At 39.1% G+C, this 26,781-nt stretch overlaps 1 protein-coding gene and 1 pseudogene across 1 annotated transcript in view; one reads left to right on the plus strand and one right to left on the minus strand.

Annotated features, from left to right (window-relative positions):
* PITPNA (phosphatidylinositol transfer protein alpha) overlaps positions 1–26,781 on the minus strand; it is a 48,226-nt gene that overhangs the window by 3,893 nt on the left and 17,552 nt on the right. Inside the window, exons 5-10 of the mRNA XM_077165473.1 lie at positions 25,963–25,970; positions 24,513–24,587; positions 23,323–23,406; positions 21,480–21,557; positions 21,218–21,328; positions 12,655–12,777 (exon numbers count right to left, since the gene is read on the minus strand). Of these exons, the coding sequence (XP_077021588.1) occupies positions 12,655–12,777; positions 21,218–21,328; positions 21,480–21,557; positions 23,323–23,406; positions 24,513–24,587; positions 25,963–25,970 (479 nt within the window). The remainder of the gene's footprint in view (positions 1–12,654; positions 12,778–21,217; positions 21,329–21,479; positions 21,558–23,322; positions 23,407–24,512; positions 24,588–25,962; positions 25,971–26,781) is intronic.
* On the plus strand, positions 29–5,853 carry LOC143685652 (nuclear cap-binding protein subunit 2 pseudogene; annotated as a pseudogene).

Here is a 26,781-nt window from a genome sequence, read left to right on the forward strand (position 1 = left end):
CAGGTCAGGGTTCGGGGAGAACGAACAAATGTCAGGTAGGAGTGTATTCCTCGAGACAGAGGTCAACTGTGGGGAGATGCTCTCTTATAAGCTGGCTGCGCCAGCCTCTCAGGTAAGTGACATTTGAGTAGAGACCCAAGGAAGTAAGGGAGCAAATCCTGTGGCTCTTTGGGGTGTTCCATGCAATGGGATTAGCAATCTCCCTCCCCAGGTCTGCTTAGAAGCTTTGTCCAGTTAATGAAGAGGAATACAGGTGGGTACAATATGGAATCAGAGTTAGGTACAAGGACACAGCAGGGGAGAGAAGTGCAGAGGCTTCTGGAAAGTAGGATGTGCTCCTCTCTGCAATCTCTGAGTGGTTCCTGTCACTGGCACCTTCAAGCTGTAGTGAACACTTCTTATTATGGATCCTGTGGAGGTGATTTCTCTAGAATCCTTTCCAATTGGAAAACTTTTTATTCTATTTGCAGAATGTTTAAAATGTACATGTATTTTAATTTCCCACTAGTTACTTCTTCAATATCCACTAGCTTTCTGCTCTACTTGCATTCTTTATTCATTCAGCACACCTGGAGCACAGGACACAAGAGCATGACCTCTAGAGCAAACTGCCTGGACTGTATTCTGTCTCCACTACTAGGGTAACCTTGCCAAGTCACTTTACTATTCTTTAAGTCTCAACTTCTGCAATTACAATATAAAGATAATAAGTACACACATCATGGGGTTTTCGTGAAGATTAAGATATCAGTAGAGTCCTTGGCCTAGCATGTGCACTCAATATATATTATCTATTAGTATGTTGCTATTTCTACACTGTCCTATAGTGAGGGGGATGTGTACACAAGCTCTGAAGAATTGGGGATTTGAAGACACAATTGGAGATTCTTCAGACACTTCTATTCACTCAGACTTTTACACTACCACCTTTTACAAAGATTCTCTCAGTATCAGTGGTTCTCCACTGGGAGACATTTGCAAAATACACCAATCTGATTTCTTGCTACCTTTCAAACCCATGCTGATTATCCTCCATCTCATTGTAATCCATGTGGAACTTTGGCAGATGCATGGTAAAAAAGTAATTCTGCTGATCTTTTCCAAGGAATTCTGATATTCACTCCGTCTTGACAACTATTACTATAATTACATCAACTGTCTTAAACTGGTGCTTGAGGCCAGGGTTTCCTCATTCTCGATCAAAATAACTGCAGGGGCATTTGTTGTACACCCTTGGGCCCTCAACCTGATGAGCCATATAATCAGTCTTACAAGACTCACTTCTCACTATCCCCAGCAAAGATCCTCTGCTTCACTACGAATAGGAGCTGGCAGAGCCTCCATCAACCTGGGACCCTCCATCAAGCTGGAACTGAATGGAACAGAGCCTCCCCTTGCTCCCTGCAACCGTCTCCAGAAGATTAGACTTAAGGATATGAGAAATAAAGTTTGCTGTGTTAAAAAAAAAAAAAAAAGATCCTCTGCTTCAAACAGGAAAGTCTGCTTTCCAAAACCAAGTCAGTATGTGTTTATTCCTAACCCTAACCCTTTAAACAGACTCTCAGCTACATGTGGAATCTAGAGCCCCTTTAGACTCTGCTCAAATCTCACTTTCCTGAATATCTTTAAATTACTGTTGCTCCTGTGATTTAAGTTATCCATATTAATTAGTACCTGTAGATATTTTACTGTATAAGGGTGCAACAGTTATTTCACACATTCAAGATTTTACAGCATGACAAATCTGTTAAGGATAAGGGCATTATCAGTTTTTTTTTAAAGATAAAACTTAACTGTGTGGTGCTAGATTGGAATTGGAGGTGTATATGGACAAATATATCAGATAAATATAGAAATAATTATACATATAAAATTTCCTACTCCATCACAGGGAGGACCTGGGGGCAGCAACACCCCAGTAGTAATGAGCACATCTAGTGCCCAGATCTTGATTTCCAAACAGCACTCTCCACTAAAAGGACTCGGCACCTTGGACAAAGGGCCAATCCCAGCACTGGGTCACAGAAAGAACAAGACAAGCCTGCAGCACCTAGTTATGCAGGTGAACAAGGCTAACATCACTAGTAACTGGGCAGATGGACAAGAAGGATACAACGAAAAGAAAACCAAATCTGCGATATTCTGGCCTAAAATAGATATACTGGACCTAATTATAAGGAAATATTAGACAAGCCCAGATCAAGAGACATTTTGCAAAATGACTAACTTAATATTCTTCAAAGACGTCAAGATCCTAGAAGTCAAGGATTAACTGAGGAACTGCACCAGATTTAAAGAGACTAGAGAGATGAGACAACAGTGTGTAGTGCGGGATCCTGGGTTGGGTCTTTTGCTATAAAGGAGTAGGGAGTCTGGGCAAAAATATAGGAGCTCTTTCTACTATTCTCGCCAATTTTTTCTAAGTTTGGAACTCTTTTAAAATAAGTTATATATTTTAAAATGTTTAATATATTTAAAAACTTGGTCAATAAATGTCAGCAGGAAAACCATTTTCACAAACTTTTAGTAATCAGGAAAAATTTTAAAAATTTAATTTTTTATGGGAATAAAGCTCTTTGGGCCTCAACCAGATCCTTGTGTATCCTAAGAGTTCAAGGACTTGCTTTAATTTACTAATGCAAATTCAGTTCCTGTTTTCCCACTACTTAAAAAAAGACGCAACTTCCTATCAGGGAATGTGATAGCTTTACCCTACTGTCAAAGAAAAGATCCCCCAGAGGGTGCCACTGATATAAGAATTCCTTGTTTCATTCTTACAATGAAAGCTCTAAGAATACTTGTCTCCTGGTCTGTTTCCTGGTGCCTGTATGACGTGAGAGATTCATCTGATGTTTGTAGTGTTCCCTGGATCCAGCTACCGCAGGCTATATTTACACACACAGCCAAAGAACATGAAAATAGAAACTCCAATGCCTGATTTTTCTTTTAAACTGTGGGTCCTTATTAGCAGTGGTTACTTACCTCTAGGGAATGAGGCTGGGGGTTGAATAAAAGTGATTTTTATTTATCTATTCATCTACTCATTTATTTATCTTGACTTCTATTTTTAAAATTTTTTTATAACTTTTGAAAAGTGTCTTACTGTTAAGTATGAAATCAAAATCTTTTGATTTTAAAAAGCTATCAAAAGTATCAGTGTCAATATCTTGGTTGTAATTATACTATAGTTCTGTAAAATGTTACCACTGGAGAACACTGAGTGAAGGGTACACAGGATCTCTCCATATTATTTTTTAACAACTGCATATGAATCTTACAATTATCTCAAAGTAAAACATTCAATTAAAAATAAGATAGTAAAGGAAGTTCTTCAGAGAGTTAAATATATCATTATCATATGATTCGGAAATCCCACTTCTAGGTATATACCCAAAGGAACTGAAAGCAGGGACTATATACCAATGTTCAGCAGCATTATTCACAACAGACAAAAGGTGAGAGAAACCCAAGTGCATATCAAGAATAAATGGATCAACAAAATGTATCTACATACAATGTAATATTATTCTTCCATAAAAGGTAATGAAGTTCTGGTACTGCTACAACATGGATGTACTTTGAACATTTCATGTTGAGTGAAATAATTCTGACACAAAGGGACAGATAAATGATCCTCACATATAAGAAATAACTAGAATATGCAAATTCATAGAGATAGAAAGTAGATTATAGGGTACTGGGCGTGGGGTTGAATAGAGAGTTAAGGCTGAATGGTTGTTACAGAGTATATGTCTGAGGGGATGGAAAAGTTTTGGTAATGGATGGTGGTGATAGCTGTACAATATTGTGAATGAAATTAACACCAATGAAATGATACTTGAAAGTAGTTAAAATGGGAAATATGTTGCATATATGTTACTACAATAAAACAGTTTTATAAAAACCTAGAAAAAGAAATACCAATTTAAGACTCTGAAAAGTAACCACAAACAATTTAGCATTCCTAATGGAACATCGGTGTGAGGCCCACAGGGAATCATTTTCAGAACCTTTTTAGAAAGCCACTGCCCTTAGAAAATAGGTCATTCGGGAGAGAAAGTTGGCAATAAATAGCGGCCTTAAATTATTTAAATTCCATCTTTGGGAATTTATCCTGAGGAAATAATCCTAATTACCAAAGAAACTGTGTACAAAGATTTTCATCACAGCATTATTTATAACATTAACAATCTGGAAACATTAAGGAAAATTCAAATTAAGGTAATGATAGAATACAGAGCAACATATCTTGCAGTCATAAACATATGTGAATTTTTTTTTTTAATGGGAAAACACTTCGTAATAATGTCCAAAGATAAAAGCAGGATGTAACCCAGGCACATGCACCATGGTCATTAATAAAAATAGATAGAAAGACTGAGAAAATGTACAGAAATGCTTGCGGTGATTGCTTTTAATCAGTGAGAGTACAAATTATTTTATTCTTCCTACTTTTCAGTATTTCCCCAAATGTTTAATGCTTATCTATCAGTTTAATATTGAAAAATTAAACCGTATTTTTTTAAAAAGCTATTTTGAGACATTAATTAATTTTCTGGGTGGTCTTTACTGGGGTCAATCATTGCCGGGCAGGTCAGAGGGCTTTAAAACTCCTCATGTACCGCAGCACCGTTCATTTGCAGGGAAGGATCCCTCAGCCTCCAAAGACCTAGTTCTGCCCTCCACTGAAACTAGGAGAATCTCTAGATTCCCATCTCTGGTGGTCCAGATGAGCTAGGCACAGAGTAGTTTCTCCTCATAGGCTATCCCTCAGAACCTACAGCAACCACAATTTCAAACTGGAAACTTCGGAGTATAGTGTCCTGCCCAGAACTTAACTGCACAGAGAAACTAATAGAATCTTGGTCTCCAATCTACAGACTTGAAATCTAAAACTGAGCAGAGTTTTATTAGTCAAAAAGATGGAGAATGGGCAAAGACACATCAGATGATGAGAAAAGGACAGGCACATTCACACCCACGCATATGGATGTGGACACGGGCTATGAAGAGGCTCAGAGACAGCACCCAAAGTGGACCAGCTGAGCAGGGATGGCCCGTGTCCTCTCAGCTCCATCACAGAGGCACCACTGTGGAGGAAAGGCTGAGAAGGGACCAGAATCAGAGCCAACAGGTACATAAAGAGGAAGAACCTACAAGGGAAGTTTGGAAAAGAAAATGCTACAGAATCATAATTCATGCTTATAATACCCTATTTCGTTGCTTTTTAAAATATGTTCTAGAGAGTCCAGTAAATAGAAAAACAAAAAGTTTACTTTACATGGAGCCCAGAATGGGAACAAAAGCTTGTAATTTTGTATGGCTTAATGTAATACCCAGATACAACGCAGGGTATGTTGGGCGTATAATTAAAAGTACTGGCAGATTCACCTCCTTGCACTGTGTCTAGCAGACTTCTGAAGGCGCTGCACAGTGCTGTACTTCAGCAAAAGCGGTGACACAAAGAACTCATTATGGGCCTAGATAAATGAAAAAAAAAAAAAAACTACATGTGGATTCTGTTTTGTGGAGTACTATTCAAGAAAAGATGTAGAAAATGCCATGCGGTACATAAATGGAACTCATCTAGATGACCAGCTCATTCGCACAGACTGGACGCAAGCTTTAAGGAAGGCTGGCAGTATGGACGATCTGGAGGCCAGGTACAAGACGAGTATCGGCAAGACTATGACGCTGGGAGAGGAGGTTATGGAAAACCCGTACAAAACCAGTGAGTGGGTGAGAGCCCACTGGTGAAAAACTCACTCCTTGGCCTGTTAAATTTGTTGAAGAGCAATACTGAAGTTCTGCAAACCAGCCTGTTTTTACCAACCTTTGATCAATGTCTCTACTGAGGAGGAAGTGTCTTCATGGTCTCCCTCTTTGAAAATTATTAAAGGACAGAAAATTTTAGTCTTAGAATCGTGGCTATGTGTCAGGTCACCTGAATTATTTTCTGTTATCAGGTCAAAATTGTGTTCTGTGTTGGCAGGCTAGATCTATGACGTTGATTAATATGTCAGCCCAAAACATCACAGTTCATTTAGGAAGACTAGTAAAATTAAAAAAAAAATCATTTTACCATGTTTGAATCCAAGTAGGTTCATGATCTACATTGGGGCCTGGATTTTTTTTTTTTAAGTTTGTATAATATTAATAAATAGAGTTTTGCTAGGTGTGTAGCCTTGCTTTACATTAGGAAGAGATGTTTGACAACTGAATTTGTTTTTTATGTTGAATTCTGATCTCTAAAGAGAAACTTGGTCAAGAGTCTACCTGAATAGTTGGTACAAAGGTTTAGCCTTAGATCATCCGCAAGGGACACCACTTGTGTCCATGAGGAAGATTCAAGTGCAGGACTTGAAGGGTATTTATTAAACATATTTTTTCAAAAGATGTACAAGTTATACCTAAAGCTAAAGAAAGACAGAGTTCGTATTACCGAGAACTTCAAATGCTCCAGAGAGGGGCACTGTTGGTAGGAAATGGGATGAAATAAAAAGGGATGAGTTAAACACTGCCTTGAAATTATGAAGGTTGCTGTGAGGGCTGTCAGATTTATTCTTTTCATTTTCAGAGTGATCTTGGGAATAGAGTAGGTTTAAAGAGCTTGAAGATGGAGAAAATGCATAACAAAGATGATCAGATAGGAAATGCCTTTTTTCAGCCAATTCTTAGATTGAAGTCCGTTTCGTTTTTATCCTGGGTCAAATGAATTGTGCTTACTGAGGTTCAGAGCCTTAGTAGTGAGCTGCTGATCTATACAGAGAGGAGTCTAGAGAATTTATTGTGCGTTTGTAAGGCAAGAAGTGATCTGTCTGTAACACCCTGTGTGAGCTGGCACACTTAAAAATGCTAGTCTAATATAATTTTCCTTGATGAAAGTGGTTTGTGAAAGTTGGGGCTGAAACAACTAATTGTGAACATCTTTCTTTTGTGTTATAATAACTAGATTTTCTCATGAAATTCAAGCTATTTGAAGTTTTAAAGGAGCTATAAATAGTTCTAAGTGCTTAGGAAGAAATATTTGCAAATATTTAACTTAATGAGGATATACTATTTGTTTTTCTAATTTATTTTGACATTACAGTTTCAATTAATGTATTTTATATTCTTTTGTAGTAAACATAACTCAGATTTCTGCAGGTCTTACACTGTCTCTTCTCTGACAAAGGTTCCTGTCACAGAAACTTTCAATTAAATTGGACCAACAAAAAAATAAAAATAAGTATTAGCAAAGTACCCTGAGGGACTGGAGAAAAAATATGGAACGATTAAACTTTTTCACCCGGGAAACCCCTGATACTTTCTCAAAACTAGGGAGTCCCAAGTTAATAGGCCAAGCCCCTGATAGAGAGGCTTGCTCTTATAAAATTTATTTTGGTAATGGAGAAGCAAAGCCTACCTATAATTATGCCTAAGAGTTTCTTCCAGGCAATGTCTTGTTTTGTTCAGACGTGGCCTCTCTCTTTCTAAGCCCAACTCTACAAGTAAAATCATTATCCTCCCCACTACATGGGACATGATGTCTAGGGGTGTGAGTCTCCCTGGCACTGTGGGATCAACAATGCCTTCCTGACCAAAAAGGGGAAAAGAAGTGTAACAACATAACGTATTGGTGGCTAAGAGAGTCCAAGTAGAGTCGAGAGGCTATTCTGGAGGCTACTCTTATGCAAGCTTCAGCTAGATACTGCTAATAACCACAGTTTGCCAAATCCCAACCGATATCATTCCAGCAAACCCTAAAGAACACCCAGGGATCTATCTGAGATTCCACAAAAGTTGCATGCACTAAGTTTACTTTTCAGAAACCTAAAACCTTCAGATGTTCCTAGGCCAGATAAGTCCTGAAACCCAGAGGGACTGAGCTTTCTAAGAACGTCAATCAGTTCCACCCCCCATCCCATATTGTCGATACCCCTTTCAACATGAAAAAAGTTAGAATGGGCATCCCCCAAATATCCCTAAAGACTGTGAGGACTGAAGGAGAAGGAGGAGTTATAGCAGAGAAGTTAGGATTTAACAAATGAGTATGACTGCTGAATAATTATATTGATACTTCTTTTTAGTCTCCAGTGTCTTGGAGCAGCTAGAAGGAAAAACCTGAAATTGTGGAACCGTAGCCCATACCAAACTTTGAAATCAGTTCTATAACCCTTTGTTAAAATGTTACTTTGAAGTTTATTGCTTTTTTATAAATATGTCATATTTCACAATAAAAAATTTTTTTAAAAAAGCTTAGTTTAATCACTATTTCCTACAATTTCTAAAATAAATTTCCTTCTCTTAGCCTCATTATCTACAGACTTAATGGCCAAAGGCCCAGGAGGTACTTATTCAGTGAACTACAAGATATCCTTAACTTCTGAGTCTCAATTTCTGTATCTATACAATGAAAATATTACCTATATCACAGCCGCCATGATGACTGTTTTTTAATGGCATGAGGATCTGATGACATAATAAATATAAATGCTTACTACACATGAAAAGCACATAGTAAGACTTTGATAAATTTCAACTTCTGTTAATAATACAAATATTTTTATTACCACTATGATTCAGGAGAGAGTGAGTTCCCCATTACAGAAGGTGACCAAGCATAGGCTGGACAGTACTTAGTGTGGAAGCTGCACGAAGAGACTCAAGCAATAAGCAGGACGTACAAATAGACTAAATGACCCTTAAGGTTACTTCTACTTCTAAGATTATGACCCCGTTGAGAGAGCGAGAGTAAGACCAAGGAAGAGGGAGAAAAAAGGGAGTGGGGAGTAGGGGAAAAGAAATAGACTGCTTTGCACCAGGCACACATTTCCTGACATTTTTCTTTTTAGAGTAAAGGACTAATCTCTTTATCCCTTGTCTCTCAAATCCCTGAGCCTCATCCAAGAATGGTGGGTGCACCTTCCCCACCACTAAGACTACTCTTAGCAGTGTGACTGTGGTCTTATAGGGATCCCTCAGAATCACAAAATCTACCCACAGTGGGCTACTATGCATTGGTTTAAAGAATAACCATTGTAATTCATAATTCCTATTGCAACCCTGCAGTTAATCATGGCAGAATAAACACATGAACACATGTACTTATTGCTATTCCTCCCCAAAATCCCACTACAATGATGGTAAAGGTATAAGTGATATAAAATGCAGAACAGAGGAGACAACAGAAGATATGAGATGGTAACACCATTCTGGAGGACAGAAAAAGGATAGATGAGTGGCAACTAGTTTACTGAGCAGCAGAAGCTGAAATCTAACTGCCTGTGAGGACAGGGAACCAAGAAGGAGCAGACTAATTTGTGCTGCATGTTCCAAAGGCTCAGGACCTGGAAGCACGTGAAGGTGGGAGTACCTTTCAGGTGGGGCTGAAAACTGGTGACTTGTCTGAAAGTCTGAGTAAGAAAACTTGGCCCTGACATCCCCTTTCCCCATATTGCGGTAAAGCAACCACCCCTCCCCTGCCACACAGCAAAAGCCTGTACTCTCTGGAGGTGCTGAACATGGGAAGTCTTAACTCAGGACCTAAGCCTCAACTAAGGGCATGGTGGACACTATGCAGAATATGAGGGGATTGTGTTCAAGCTAACCTACGGTATGGTGAGACCCCCAGGACCCTTACCCAGCTCTTCCCCATCTCAGTTCCAAGAATGCTGGCTGCCTGACTATTCCCATAAGCAAGAGAACAGGAAATTCTCTCTGGGCAAAACGACCAGTCCAACAGAAGAAGATTCAGGACCCTGAAGCAGTGGTTCTCCAATACAATGAAACCCACCCACTGATGCAAAGAGCTCCCAGTCAGCTTTTTACAGCTGTGAACGGACAGCCACGATGGATCATTAGTCATGTGAAAGCCCCTAAAGTGAAACACAGAGGCCAACACAAACAGGAAGAAGGAGCTCAGGGGAAACAAATATGCAGGGAGCAGACAGAAAACTCAAAAAAAAAAAAACAGTACCGTTTCAGAAAAGGAAGACAATCCATTTATGAAAAAATAAAAAAGAACACAGAATAAGTAATATTTAAAATTCAATACAAGAGAGGGAAATTAACATTGGAAAATTTCTCTGAGAAAGCAGGGGATAAAACTAGAGAAAATACAAGAAAATTAGAGTTGATTCATGAGGTCCAATTACTGACTAATAAAAATTCCAGAAAGATAAAGAACACAGCAGGAAGAAAATTATTAAATAAATAATACAAAAACATATTCCAGAACCAAAAAGCTCTTTAGATTCAAAGTGCCCATGTAGTGGGAGAAAAAATGAAAAGAGACCAATGCCAAGCATATCACTATGACATGTATCATATACCAACCAAACTAAACCTTACCATATACATAATTTAATATACATAACTCATAAAACTAAACAAACAAAAAAGTAAAACAATTATTAACTTCATTTAAAAAATAACATAAAAGTCTGTAGAAGGAACAAAAATCAGAGTAGATCAAATAATGGGAAAAAATAATGATAATATAAACACTGAATAATGAATTCACCAATAACTGTGATATAACCATATTGAAAGGACGGAGAGGGCAAGTGTGCAATTGGTGGGCACGTAAAAGAGATAAATCTCCCATAGAAAGAAATCAATATTTAATATCTAAAATTAAGAATTACAAGATTCAACATAATATTTAGAAACATGGAGGTGATTAATAAAAGTAACAAACAAAAGAATTGCAAGTGGCTGCCTCTGAGGGTGGGGGGATGGGAGTTCAGGTGCAGGGCAAAGGACAGTCTCTTCCTCATAAGCCTGGGATACTATCTAAGTTTTAAGACTTCTTACATACTTTACTTTGATAAAAATAAAATTTTGATAAAACAAATATATTTTCAGGGGAAAAAACAAGATAAGTAAAGCCAAGACTACAGTTTGCACCCAAACGATCCAAAGAGTTGCTAAAGATATCAGAACATCTCCCACAAGGACATAGGTTGAGTTTTGCTTTCTTTTCTGCTGCAAATTATTTTTTAAAATTCTGAGTCCAAAGAGGGTTTCTTGCATTTGCAGCTATGCAAGAGGACAGTATCAGCTGAGCTTTGGCACAATCCTCCATAGAACAGAGAAACGTGGAAAATGGAGGCTGGGGATGGGGCTAAAAAAAACCTCCCTAACAATGAGGATTCTTAAACACTGGTTTTGAGGAAGGCAGAGCCAATAGATTCTCTGGAAGACTGCTTCCAGCCCCAAGAAATTGAATCCCACCCAAAAGCAAAAGGTGACAGCAGATGCCTCCATGATTCCCTTTGTATTATATGCTGGCCTTTTATCAGGTAGCTGGGTGGCCGCAGCAGCAGGCTAGTCCCCAAAATCTCCATGTTCTTCCCTTTGGTAACTTTTCCTCTTTCTGTCAGATTAAGGAGGACTGCTTCTCTCTAATATAGTCAGAACTGCCAGAGCCCTGGACATTCAAATTTGAGGTTCCTTAGCAGAAGCAGGGATTGCATCCAAACCCTGCCACTTCACAGCCAAATATAGCGAAATGAATAATGAATACCTGCTTTCAACAGGAACTCAGTGCACCACTTAACCAGTGAGTCAGCCCAGGAAAAGAGTCGCCCTGGACGGTAAAAACAACTCCCTGCTGCACTCCAGAGGAAGGAAGAGTGTCAGGGCCCAGTTTCCACCCTAGGCCAGCAGCGAAGTGGCAGTTTGGGGATACCACAAGCACCCAGGGCAGGCTGAGACCTACTGGAGAGCTGGGCGAAGCTGTTGCAAAATAAAGTCTCTACTGGTACCCAGGCTCCGAGCCAACCAACCCAGGGAGGGAGAAACGGATGGCAGTTCTTAGGAAACAGAGCTCTCTACCTTATTTTTCACCCTGAAAAGGTAGAAGGGCACCCAGAGGGAGGAGCACCAAGGCTGAATAATGACACTGAGGCTGACAGAATCTTAACCTAGATATATCACCTGCAGGCTATGTGACCCTGGCTGGGCACAGTGCTGAGCTTTTTGAGCCTCTACTTCCTCATCTGAGTGGAGGGATAATAACAGGACCCCCTCACTGGGGTATGTGTCAAAGCCCTTAACATAGTGCCTGGTACACAGTCAGCAATGGAATGCTGCTTATTAACCATGTCCTCAGAACTGGCCTCTCAGGGAAGCATCTGCAAAGGAGGCAGGAGTGTGAAGTCTCCTTATTCCTAAGGACACATGACCCTCCTTCTGGGATCAAAGCCCCTCCCCCACCCCACCCAGCCCCCTCAACCCAAGGCAAAAGCTCCCATTTAAAAATAGCTCAAAATAACCTTTCAGGAGTTAGTTTTTGCATGTGCTGCTCCTGTCCTGTGTGTGGCATGCTTGGTATTCATGGGTCAGCCCACCGGGCCTCCTTCCAGGGTCACCTTTCACTCAGCAGCCCCACACAATCCCCTCCCCCAGATCTGAAGAACTACTGCAGCAACTGTATTACTCATTTATCATTTGGCACATACCACCATGCTTGCTTTTGTGGATAGATAGGTCAGGATCTCAACTAGATTGCAAATTTCAGGGCACAGGTTGCTTTCTTCTTTGGCATCACACCTAGTTCCTGTAACTATACGACACTACCTTCACTAAATAGCCCCAACATAAGCCTTCTTAATATCCCCATATTTATCTGATCAAGAGCCCAAAAGTCTCCTCTGGGCCCCCAATTACCTCATCAAGCTGTCTTTTCGTCTCTTCTTCCATCCTTCGAATGTCATCCATGGTCAGGTCAACCCACTTATCGAGCCAACAGAACAGCTGCCTGTGGAAGTTTGTAAACAGACGCCTCTCTTGCTATAAAAAGGAGGGAACCAAGTTAGAACCCAGAAGGTGAAGGCCACTGCTGCAGCTTCCTCTCCAGAACCCCCACACCAATACCCACATTTTCCTGGGGTGAGGGGCAAAGGAATGATGTGTGGCCCGCTTTCTGGACCAGCCCCAAGTAAGTCAGTGACCTTTGCCTCCATATGGCTTCAAGCAGGAGGGAACCCTCAACATAGCATGGATGCCTCCTCACAGCCAGGCCCTTTGCCTAAAATGCTCATGGGCTCAGAGCCAGCCGAGTCCCCAAAACAACTGTGCCAAGTTCCCTACTTGTTTCTGAAACCTAAAGCCATGTTAACACTGGCCAACAGCTATGAAATGAGGCCAAAGAGTAAGGCTCTAACAGATTAAAGAATTGAAAGGCTATGAAAACTCCTTATATTTGCCCAGTAATTCAGGGCACTGGAGATTTTGCACACAATACATTTTGCCTTTAAGCTTCAAGAAAAGGCAATGGTAATATAAGGGTATATGGGAAAAACTACATATTGCATGCTATGGTCTATATTTAATAGGGATACATCACTACTACCACAACAATACTAGGGGTAAATAATTGAGAGGTGAGAAGAATTAAGAGGAGTTTTGGATTTCATTTTGGTGTGGATATGTCTATCTGCTATTTTTCTCTTTGGAGTAATGAAAATTGTCTAAAATTGGGAGTGATGATCACTGTACAACTAAGGGAGGATACTGTGAAATACTGTTTATTTTGGATAGGATATGAATGATATATATGAATATATTAACAAAATCTGCAGATTCAAAATAAACAAACAGAAAGATTCCAGTACCAGAGAAAATGTGGAGAGGTATACCTATTCATTGTTGGGAGGGTAGCAGAATGGGGCAGTCCCTCCAGAGGATAGTGTAATGGATCCATAGGAGGCTAAATACAGGGTTGCCAAGTGATTATGCAATCCTATTACTGGGAATACACTCAAAATAACTGAAAGCAGGGACTCGAGTAGAAATTTGTACACTAACGTTTATGGTGACATTATTCATGATACCCAATGGATGGAGGTGGCCAAGGGGTACACTGACTGAGAAGCAGCAAGGTGAACTGTGGTACACATACGATGGACTCCTGTGCAGCTATAAATAGGAACAAAGTCATGAGGTAAGCCACAAGGTGAATGAACCATAAGGACATTATGTTGAGCAAAATAAGCCAGAAACAAAAGGACAAATATGATATGATCTCTTTTAGAAAATATGTATAAGAAAATTGGGGCCTAGATTGTAAGCTTTTATGGCAGTCACGTTTATTCCTGAGCTTTAAGTGTTATTTCTAAATTCTGAGATGTGGTGTTATATGTGTATAACCTTGTATTTTCCTAGAACTTAGGGTACCCGCGTGACACCTAGACTCAGAGCCGGAGTTCTGCAGCTCTGAAAGACGGCATTCCTATATACAATAACTGGTAAAGAAGCCAAAAAGAGATTAGGCTGAGACTAAGGTAAATTAGAATACAGGGTGAAGGATAGTACTGTTGGTATTTTAGAACTTCACCTACTGTACAAGACCAAAGGAAGACAGGTTTATTTTATCCAAAACTGAAATTTTCTATAGCATACAATCCAACTCAACCTGTCTGGCCAGTTCAGTTAAACAACCTAAACACATTGGGCCTAGAATTGGGAACAAGGTCTTAGAATTCTATATAAGTTCATATAATAATTGGATAAATTCCAGAGTATGGTGGGCAGATAATAAAAAAGAATTGGCAAAGTGCCTCAAGGGACTAGAGAAGAAATACGAAACTATTAAACTTTCCTACATGGGAAATCCCTGATACTCTGTCAAACAGTACGGACTCCCAAGTTAATAGGCCAAGCCCTTGATCTTGAGGCCTGCCCTTATGAACCTCATATCTGTAACGTAGAAGTGAAGCCTACCTATAATAATGCCTAAGAGTTACTTCCAGAGAACCTCTTTTGTTGCCTTTCTCTAAGCCAAATACTTCAATTAAAATCATTACCCTCCTCACTATGTGGGACATGACATCCAAGGATGCTGGTCTCCCCAGCAACATGGAACGTGACTCCCAAGGAAGAGCCTGGCCCCTGCACCATGGGACAGACAATGCCTACCTGACCAAAAGGGGTAAAAGAAATGTAACAAAATAAGCTATGAGTGACTTAAGAGATTTCAAGCAAAGTGGAGAGGCTATTCTGTAGGTTACTCTTATGCAAGCTTCAGCTCAGTATTGTTAATTGTCATGGTATGCCAAGCCCCATCCAACAGTTTTTTTATAAACCCTAAAGAATACCCAGGGCTCTATCTGAGACTCTATAAAAGCTTCACTCACTAAGTTTATTTTTCAGAAACCTGTAACTTCTAGGTGGTACCCAGGCCAGATACTCTGAAACCCAGAGTTACCAGACTTTCCAAGAGCATCAATCAGTTGTATCCCCCTACCTATAATGTCGACACCCTTTCCAACATGAAGAAATCAAAATGGCCATTACCCAAATATCCCTAAAGATTTGGAGAAGGATCAAAGGAGAAGGAAGGCTTGTATGAGAGACGATAGCATTTAACAAATAAGTATGACTACTGGATCGTTATATTGATATTTCTTTTCAGTCTCCAGTGTCTTAGAGCAGCTAGAAGGAAACACCTGAAATGGTAGAACTATAACCCATACCAAACTATGAAATTTGTTCTAAAACTACTTGTTAAAATGTACTTTGAAATTTATCGTTTTGTATATATATTTCACAATAAAAATATTTTTAAAAAAAGAAGTGACAATGAATTTTATTTGTAGTTCAATCATAGCAAGCCCCTTCCTGTTTCCTTCTATTGCCTCAGTTTCCTTCCCTGACACATGTATACAGTGTCCCTGAATACAAAGTTTTAAAACTCTATCTGGATATAGGAAGAGACCTCCCGGAAAGATGACAAGCAGGCAGCTCCAAGACTCAGTCGTCCCACCAAAACAACTACTAAACAGGCAGGAACTGTATAAAGCAACTATTTTGAAACTCAAAGGCCAGAAGAATACTGTACACCCTCCAAGGAAGAGTGGGAAGAAGAGGCTGATAAATCACAGTGCTAAAATGCAAATGCATAATAAGTAATGATAAATCTGGGTTTTTGGACATACAATGCACAAAGACATAAATGGTAACAAGTATTAAAAAAATGGTGGGGATACAAAAGGGTATAGGAAAAGTATATGTGTATCCTATTGAAGTTAAGTTGGTATTAACCCAAATATTATTGTTATGTATTTAAAATGTTAAATTTTAACCCTACAGTAACCACAAGGAAAATAGATGATCAATATATCCAGATAGAAATGAGAAAAAGAAGGCACTCAATATGGTACAACACAAAAAAGCAAATACAGATAAAAGTAGGCATTAACAGAAGTGAGGGACAAAAAAGATATAAGACTTACAAAGGCTAAAAAACAAAATGGCAGAAGAAAGTCCTGTATTATTAGTAGTGACTTTAAATATAAATGGATTAAACTCTTCAATCAAAAGATAGGGATTGGCAGAATGGATAAAAAAAAAAAACAACTATGACCCAATTATAAGTTGTCTGCAAGAGACTCACATTAAAATTAAATGTATAAGATGAGTTAAAAAAAAAAAAAGTACAAAAAATAAATAATGGTGGGGATAAGGGATAAAAAAATTGGGTAGATTGAAATAATAGTGGTCAACGAGAGGCAGAAGTAAGGGGAATGGGATGTATGAATTTTTTCTTATTTCCTTTTCTGGAGTGATGCAATATCCTAAAAATGATCATGGTGATGAATATGCAATTAGGCGATGATATTGTGAACCACTGATTTTATCTTTTGGATGGACTGTACGTGTGTGAGGATATCTCAATAAAAATATTTTTTAAAAAAAGCTGAAGGTGAAAGGATGGAAAAATATATACCATGAAAGTAATAACCAAAAGAGAACTGAGGTAGCTATACTAATATTGGATCAAATAGACAGGTAAAAAACAATTACGAGGCACAAAGATGGTTATTACATAATGATAAAGGGGACAATTCAACAGGAAGATGTTAACAATTATAAATATATATGCACCCAACAGTAGAGCAAAATACATGAAGCAAATACTGACAGATTTGAAGGAAGAATTTGATGGTTCTACATTAATAATAAGGGATTGTAATACAACACTCTCAATAACGGATAGAATAGCGAGTCATAAGAAGACCAATAAAGAAGCACAGGACTTGAATGATACACTAAACTACCCAGACCCAACAAACATACGGAACACTGTACCAACGAAAAAAGAATACACTTTATTCTTGAGTGCACATGGTTAATTCTCCAGGATAGACCATATGTTGAGTCACAAAACAAATCTCAATAAATTCAAAAATACTGAAATCATACAATGTTTATGGAATACACCTAGAAATCAGTAACAGAGGGAGAAACAAAATTCACAAATATGTAGAAATTAAACATACTCTTTAACAACCAATGGGTTAAAGAGGAAATCACAAGCAAAATTAGGAAATATCTTGAGGCAAATGAAAATGAAAAAAACAACATACCCAAACTTATGGGATGCAGTGAAGGCAGCTCTGAGAGGGAAATTTATAGCTCTACATGTTTATATTAGGTGGACCACGGTGGCTCAGCAGGCAGAGTTATCGCCTGCCATGCCAGAGACCCGGGTTCGATTCCCTGTGCCTGCCCATGCAAAAAAAAAAAAAATGTTTACATTAAAAGAGGAGAGTTTTTATCATGAAAGGATACTGTGTTTTGTCAAAATGCCTTTTCTGCATCAATCAAGATGACCATGTGATTTTTCCCTTTTAATTTGTTAATGTGGTATATTATATTAATTGATTTATGACACCAGAAGGAAAGATACAGGATAAAGACTGAGAAAGTATAACTTAGCAATGCCTAGAATGGACAATGATGGTGATTAAATGTACAAATATAAGAACGTTTTTGCATGAAGGAGAACAAATGAAAGTCATCACTGCAAGGTGTTGAAAATGGGATGGTTTGGGATGGGATACAATAAATGCAAACTAGGTTAGGTTCTATACTTAACAGTAACATTGTAATATGCTTTCACTGACTATAGCAAAGGCAATATGCCAGAGCTAAATGTCAATAAATAGGGTAAATGGGGGAGGAGTATGGGATTAATTGTGGAAGAAATGGAAATGTTCTCATATAGATTGTGGTAGTGAAGGCATGGCTATGTGATTATGCCAGGAACCACTGATTTTTTTTTTTAATACTTAGGTTGGATTATACGACATGTAAATAAAACTGTTTAAAAACGAACAGAGAGATACAAGTGCAGGAGAAAATGTGGAGAGAGAGAAATGTACCTATTCACTGTTGGTAGGGAAGCAGAGTGATGCAGCCCTTTTGAAGGGTAGCATGGTGGCTCCACAGGAGGCCAGGGGTGGGGCTGCCGTGATCCTGCAATCCTGAAGTCAGGGTATATGTGTAAGAACTGAGGGCCAAGACAGGAATGGACATACATTTGCACACTTTGTGGTTATGGTGGCAGTGTTCAGATTTGCAATGGATGGAGTTGGCTCAAGGGGACATCCACTGAGGAATGGAAGGGGGATCTGTGATGCATACATACTATGGAATACTGAGCACCTGCAAGAAGGAATGAAGCTGTGAGATATGCAACTAGGTGAATGAACCTTGAGGACAGTATGTTGAGTGAAATAAGCCAGAAACAAAAAGACATATATTATTATACCTCACTAATATGAATTAACTGTAACGTGCAAACTCTGGGAATTGAATTAGAGAGCACAGGTTATCAAGTGAAAGCTTACTGTAAAAGTTCCTAGATTGTAAGCTCTTACAGAAGTCACAGAGCAGTAACTGTTATTTCTAAATTCTGAGATGCTGAGTTCTTTGCATATAACCTGGTCATAGTCATTCCCTGGAACTTTGGGTATTTGGGTGACACTTGAGACTCAGATCTCGAGCTCTGTGGCTATTAAAGTCAGTATTACCCCACAAAGCAACAGTTAGAAACACTGAAAAAGTGATCAGACTTCAATTATAGATATGAAAGAGGCTGATCTGGGTAGGACCAAGGTAAATCAGACTACAGGGTAAAGGATGATACTGACTGTATTTTAAAACTTCAACTTTTGTGTGAGACCAAAAGAAGACATATTTGGCACAAAATTTTATTTTCAGGAGCACACTATCTAATCTAACTTGTATGTTCAGCTTCTTCAAACACCATAATTACAAGAAACCATGAATAGGGAATGAGACCTTACTGGTTTGTATAGAGTGGGGTGATGCCCAGATACATCCCAGAGTAAGCTGGGCAGAATATTAAAAAGTATCTGCAAAGTTCCCTTGAGGGACTGGGAAAAAGGGGGGAAAGACCTGATATTCTCACAGTCATTGAGGATAGCCAATCTGATGGACCAGGCCCTCAACCCTGGGGCTTGCCCTTATAAAACTTATTCCCGAAAAGGTAAAGTTCAGCCTACTTATCATTATGCCTAAGAGTCACCCCCCAGAGAACCTCTTTTGTTACACAGATGTGGCCTCTCTCTCTAAGCCAACTCAGCATGTGAACTCACTGCCCTCCCCCATATGCGGGACATGACTCCAGGGTACACGCCTGGCCCTCGCATTGTGAGACTGAGAACGCTTTCTTGACCAAAAGGGGGAAGAGAATTGAAACAAAATAAAGTTTCAGTGGCTGAGAGATTTCAAATACAGTTGAGAGGTCATTCTGGAAGTTATTCTTATGCCATATACAGAAATCCGTTTTCAGTTTTTGGTATGTTAGAGTAGCTAGAGGGAAATACTTGAAACTGTTGAACTGTAATCCAGTAGCCTTGATCCTTAAAGAATAACTACAGACCTTTTAAGCCGTGACCATGTGATTGTGAAAACCTTGTGACACTCCCTTTATCCACTGTGTGGTCAGGTGAGTAAGGAAAAAAAAAAGACAAAAAATAAATGAATAGTAGGGGTGGTGGCGGGGTATGGGATGATTTGGGTGTTCTTTTTCTCTTTTATTGTTACTTTTATTCTTTTTTTTTTTGACAAATGGAAGTGTTCAATCAATTGTGATGATGAATGCACAGCTATATGATGATACTGTGAACCACTGACTGTACAATTTGGATTATTATATCATATGTGAATATATTATATATCTCAATAAAATTGCATTAAAAAAACACAGTGGAAAATAAAAAGTGCTGGAGAGGATGTGGAGAAATAGCAACACTCATTCATTACTGGCGGCAAGTAAAATGGTGCAGCTGCTGTGGAAGACACTCTGGCAGTTTCTTAGAAAGCAAAGTACAGAACTACATATGCAATCCCACGACCATATACCCAAAAGAACCAAAAGCACAGACTAGAACAGATATTTTCACATCAATGTTCATAAAGGCATTATTCACAATTGCCAAAAGATGGAGGCAACCCCTGTATCCATCAATTAATGAATGGATAAACTACTGTATGTACATATGATGGAATATTATTCAGCGGTAAAAAGGAATGAAGTCCTGATACACATGCAACAATGTGGATGAACCTTGATGTTGAATGTAAGCCGCACACAAAAGGACAAATATTGTATGAGCTCACTGTTTTGAAACAATTAGAATAAGCAAACTCAGAGTCAGAATCTAGAACATACGTTACCAGGGGATTGAGGGAGAGGGGGAGATAAGGAATTGGAAGTTTAGGCTTAATATGTACAGAGTTCCTATTTGGGATGATGGAAATATTTTGGTAATGGATGGTGGTGATGGGAGCACAACACTGTGAAAACAATTATCAGCACTGAAATATTTATCTGCATGTGATTAAATAATGCTTTTTAAATTGTATTCTCTAATATAGATACAGGGCAATACTGCACCATTGTCAATACCTCTGTGAATGTAAAATATCTTATACCTGCTTTATGATACATAGTAGTTACCATGTTATATCAGAATTTTTTCCAGAATTTCTTCTTTCCAGATGATGATTGAGAAGCTAATAAAAAATGGTGCCAGTTACCATAACAATAATGCAAAAAAAAAAAAAAAATCCATGGAACTACACTACATGAACAGTGAATGCTAATTTAAACCATGGACTTTAATAGTACAAAAAAAAAGTGCTATCAACTATTATAAAAAATGCCCCACACCAATGCAAGGTATTGGTAGTGGGATAGTATATGAGAATCCTGTATTTTATGCATGATTGTTCTGTAAACCACAATTTCTCTAATTAAAAAAAAAAAAAACACAAAAAAAACCGCTAAGTCAGCTACAAGTACAAAGGAGGTAGGAGTTGGATAAAACGAACTGTATACTTGTATAATCTCTTATTGGCAATACTGTCCCCACCAAACCACACACAAAGGTCATAAGGACTCACCCTGGTCACTCACCTTATGTATAAAGCTTTCTACTTTGTTCTGCAGGCCCCACCACTTGAACTTGACAGTAACCAGTTTGTATGCACACATGTATGGGCAGTCTTTCTGATTTACAAGTTCTTGCTGCATTAAAAACACACCCATAGGTAGGCAGGTAACTAAGACGGCAGATCTTAGGCTCTTCCTTAGCCCAGCCCAGCCATTCCCCACCTCCACCAGGCGAGATCCACCCACACGGTGCTCTGCCCCCTGGTGGTAAGAGTGTGAACCGTACCTTCCAGTTGGGGCCCAAGGGTCCTCGTCCTGTTTTGATAGATTTAAATCTTGCTGGGTCTTCCTCTGCCTTGTAATCCTAAGGGAGATTGGAGAATTGGGATGGGGGGGAGCAGAGGAGGAGGAAGAAAGAGGAAGAGAGAAATTTTTCACCACACTATACTTCATACCAGTTCTGATGCTGGTGTTCAGCAAATATGGGAGCATGTTATAAACAAGATATAAAAAACTGTTTACGTTTCCCCTAGTGGAGAGCTCTGTGTGACTTTCTCTACCAGGGTTTGTTTTCCATTTTTACCAGGATGAAAGTGTCACCAGATTGAGGGGACATATATTTTCACTGTTTAAAACAGGGGTTTCAACCTGAGATGAGCATTCAAATGACCAGGGAGGGCTTTTTCAAAATACAGATTTCTGGGCCACCCCCTTCCTCCTTCAAACCTAGTGAATAAGAATATCATATCGGCAAATGAGGCCCAGCACAGATTTTTTTAAGAAGCTCCCTCTGACTTGATTTAATAAAATCATTACTGAAAATGTTCAATATTAGATTCTATATCTTATGCACTATTCATTAGTCTCATTTCATTGACTCATATAATACAGTCAATTCTGTGTGTTAATTAACCATAACAAAAACTTAATAGTCCACTGTACCTCTGCATTGACCAATGTGGGCTCAGGAGAGGCAAACTAATTAATTAAACCATGTACTCAGAAATAATGAGGGTAGGCATGCACGCTTGCACATACACACTCAGAGTCTTAAAGCATTCCCTGATGCTAAGAATATTTACATGTGCTTTAAAAAAAACAAATCTTCCATCTACTCACACAGAACAACCAGAGTTGACAAAATACTTAAAGAACCATACTTTTTGCTGGTAATGGTCTGTTTGAGAAACACTCTGGTATATTCAACTTGAGAAAATTCATCAAGCAGCATACTTATTCACTTTCTAGGTTGTATGCTATACTTCAACAAGAAGTTTCTTTGAAAAAAATCACTAAACTTGCAAGCAGGGGTAGAGATACTAGGCAAGGAAGCACAAGATGGCTTTCATACCTTTTTGGAAATGCCCAAGTCAAAATATCTGAAGCACAAAGACTGACTATAGGAAAGAGGTATCATACCCCAGAGATAAGAACAAATTCTCTCTGTCAGTGAACAGAGAGCCAAATTTCCATTCCCTAATCCCAATAAGGCCTCTGTCAAATAAGAATAGTAACAAATGAGAGGGAATATAACTCTTTCATTCCCTGAACAAATATTTCCAGACATGGTCCCTGCTTTTACCAAGTTTACAGTCTAACTGTGGAGAGTCCTCTTCCAGAGACCTGCTTCAATGTTTGTTACTCTTGAAAAAAGCCATCACCTTTCTGAGGACATCTTTTTGCATATTTTATAAACCCCATTTGGAAATCCCATAACCTAAGACAGTACTCCAAACACAGTAGGCAGGCAATAAATGTTTTTTTTCTTTTTTCTATTTTTTATTTTTATTTTCTTAATAAATGTTTTTTAATTACTGAGTTGGAGAAATAAATTTGAGAGCTAGTACTCAGCAGTGCAAAACAACCTCAGGACCACCTTTAGCATGGTATTGTCCAGTAATAATTTCCAGAGGTCAAATAGAACACAAATTTGGGTCATTATTTTTCCAGTGTATACAAGTCAAGATAAGAGAACTCTTAATACTAACTCTAAAAATGAAACTAAACAAAACTCAATACACCAGAGAACACTTCTTTTTGAGCTAAGTTGGGGTCTGGTTCAGATTTCTTTAACACTTAGAGTTCATTCTGCATCTCAAGGCCACCCCACATCTTTAAATAGTTCCTACCTTGCTAAGTACTTGGCTCCGATCTGCAATGTCTATATATACTGCTTCCACATGTTTCCATGTCTCAGGCTCCAGTTTATGCACCTGCAGGAAAAAGGGGAACCACTGTGCCGTTTTTGTCAGTTACAAAGCACCCCCAGCCAGAATGGACGCCTAGGAGCAGCTATTCTGAAAGCCATAGACGTGAGATTCCTACTGTTAAAATAATTATATCCAAAGTTATCCAAAAGAATGGCAACATAAATTTGTGAGTCAACACACTGACTTTTCAGGTTAAGTACCACTTTAACAGAGAAAAACATTCTCTGGACCTCCTACAGTCCCTGATTTGTTTCCATGTTTCCCTCATGGAGGTGATGCTTGCATAGCCACGCATGCTGCGGATTGCAATACTTTTAAAAATTAATTCAAATGTTTTGTACATGTTCGTGACACAAATTCAAAATGTATAAAGGGATATAGTAAAACGTAATTATTCTTTTTGCCTGTCTCTCAGTTTCCTCCCTAGTAACTGTTACCAGATTCTATATGCGTATAAACATTGATGTGCATAGATTTTTCTTTTAGTACAAATTGTAGCATATATGTACACACTGTTTTGCATCTTGCTTTTTTCACTGAACAATGTATCTTGAACACTGTTCCTTACTGGTCCATTTTTATGGCACTTAATTCAAAAGGCAGCCTGATATGACTGCATGATGAAGCTAACTTACTGTCCCACTGATGGTCCCTTACGTTGTATTATTCTTCGGCTTTACAAAGAATGCTGCAATGACTTTCCTTGTACACATGTCCTCTATACATGTGAAAGCTTAACTGTATGATAATTCCTAGACATGAAATTACAGGGGTAATGGATAGGTGTATTTTAAATTTGGGCATTTACTGGCAAATTGTTCCCTACAAAGGTTATAATTTTGATGTTTTTAAAATTCCCCTGTACCTGGAGTTGCAGTTTTGACTAATCTCAGGACTAAAAGAAGGCCCTACAAGGAATCTTGCAAAACAGAGACAGAGCAATCCCATGCTGGTAGGACGGGGTGAGGCAGAGGCCACTCCCTTCACAGCCAGGAAGAAGGGTTGGTGGAGAAGACGTCCAGGCAGGGACGGAGAAGTTAGAAAACAGAGCTTCAAGATCCCACCCTGGGGCCTGGAAGTCTTTGGGGCTCATGGGAAGTGCTACTTACATTCTCCTGGGTGCCAAGATCTGGTTTGTGCCAGGTTTCGATTTTAATCAGAAAATCTTCTTTCATGTATTCATTCTGGAAAGGGGTAAAAAAACAAAACAAAACACTTCACAGTCACGAGGCACACAGTGGAAGAGTAACTACCTGTCATTACTGGTTGCTGTTCAGTCGGGAAATGCCAGTCGCCCCTTCTAAATTCAGCTTTTTTTTTTTAATTATTTTTTTATTTGTGATATAATTTTGTTATTAAAGAAGTTGCAGGTTTACAGAAAAATCACGCAGAAAATACAGAGTTCCCATGTATGCCTCTATTATTAACACTTTGCATTAGTGTAATACCTTTGTTACAACTGATGAAAGAATATTATTATAATTGTACTATAATTTCAGCTAACTTTTACTGGGTGCCTACAATGTGGTAGGCATGTATCATCTCATTTACTCCTCATACAGCCTAAAAAGTTTGTAGTAGCATCACCTTCACTTTACAGACAAGGGGAGGTTCAAAGGAGTTAGGTGATTCAAAAGGCCAGAGATGGGCCACGGTGGCTCAGCAGGTAAGGACGCTTGCCTGCCATGCCTGAGGACCTGGGTTCGGTTCCCAGCACCTGCCCATGTGGGGAAAAAAAAAAAAAGAAAAAAGGCCAGAGATGATAAACAATAGAGCTTGGCCTTGAAAACAAGTTTGTATGACTTTAAAGTCCATATATCTAACTACTGTGCAATACTACCTCAAGTATGCTCAGGGTGCTATTGGTTAGTTAGTGGTGTGGGAGGAGCACAGGAAGACTTCCAAACCAATCAAAAACATTCAGCATTACCTCATTCCTCCTATTAGCCTTTTCCAGAGGCTGAAATGAGGATTAAAGTTCTCTTCTAGGCAATTTAACCCTTCATGTTAATTATTGTCTTCTCCCCTTTGTGCTTTTTAAAAATTTTAACTACTCCAAGGAGGAACATGTCAACCTGTTAACACCTCAGCAGAAGTCAGTTTCCCAGAAACTGCTGTAAACAAGGACTCTGGATGAGAACGTTGAAAGGGGATGACAGAGGGGATGGTCATAGAAAAGAAATCATGTTGACTTCTCAATTTTGCTAACAGGCAAGGCTGACTGGGGTCAACAGATGCCTGAGCTGAACTGAAATTCTTATGTAAACCCGAGAAGGCATGACCAGGGAAAGGCCTCAGGCCATCCTGTATACCTGAGACCCAGAGCTAGGTGCCAGGGTTCTAACTGCTGCACATTTTAAAGTCAAATGTTAATACAGCTTAAAGCAGACCACTATGCCAATGAACATGTTCCTCATTAGGACTGAAAGTATTAAGCCTCAACAACTCCAAAAGTCACCCATGAAAAAGAACAGGAATACCCAGGAGCCTCTAGTGCAGCTATATTTTATTTATTTTCTTAAAAGTAATCTACAATTTCAACCCCCCAAAAATACTTACTGTAATAACTGCTCCAAGGTCACGGCATGAAAAGGAGAGAGAAAAAAATATTAATGAGGATGAATAAATACCTGCCCCCTCTAGGGACCATGAGTAGCAAAGAATTCTCCACTCCCACTCCTTGTGGTTTATTATTCCAGTCACCCTCCAAGCCCCAGTGAGCCAGGAGTACTTCAATTCACCAATCCTCTAGTTTCATTCGTGCAAAAATCCCCCAAGACCAAATCTGGAATTTAATTAAAGTGATGCCATTATCTGCTTCTCTGGATTCTTTATAGCCAAGCAAGGAAACCACTGGTTCTGATCAGATGAAGCACTGCAATCCATCCCTGTGCCTTCAGTGCATCATTTGAGTTCCTAGGGTGGCCAGGGCAGGGCACTTTAGACCAGTCACTGTCTGTCTGCCCTCTGCATCCTTCCTCTCACTGTAACCAAACCTCTCACCCTCTGCACTCCTGCTCATTGTAATGAGACCCCCTCGGAAAGCACAGTTCAATTATTTATCAGAGAAAACGTCTGCAGCTCTTATGTCACTGGGGAATGGACTAGCTCTCCTAACAACAGCCCAGTTCACTCTGTACCTTCTGAATTTAGGAGTTGTGTCAATTTCTGATGGATTTCATATTTCCATGCCTGGAAAGTGTATGGTGCTATCAGTCAAACTCCAGAACTGAAGCAAAGGTAACTTCTGAGATTGAAGTGAGGAAAAGTTGAAATATAAGGGATAAGAGATCTGCTGTCTATAGAAATATCCCAAGAGACTGTCAGTGATTTCCACAAATTCAGTGAAAGATGCTTGGAAGGCAGCACCAAGTTAAG

Source organism: Tamandua tetradactyla, chromosome 6 (genome assembly GCF_023851605.1).
Source record: "Tamandua tetradactyla isolate mTamTet1 chromosome 6, mTamTet1.pri, whole genome shotgun sequence".
In the NCBI taxonomy this organism is placed as follows: domain Eukaryota; kingdom Metazoa; phylum Chordata; class Mammalia; order Pilosa; family Myrmecophagidae; genus Tamandua; species Tamandua tetradactyla.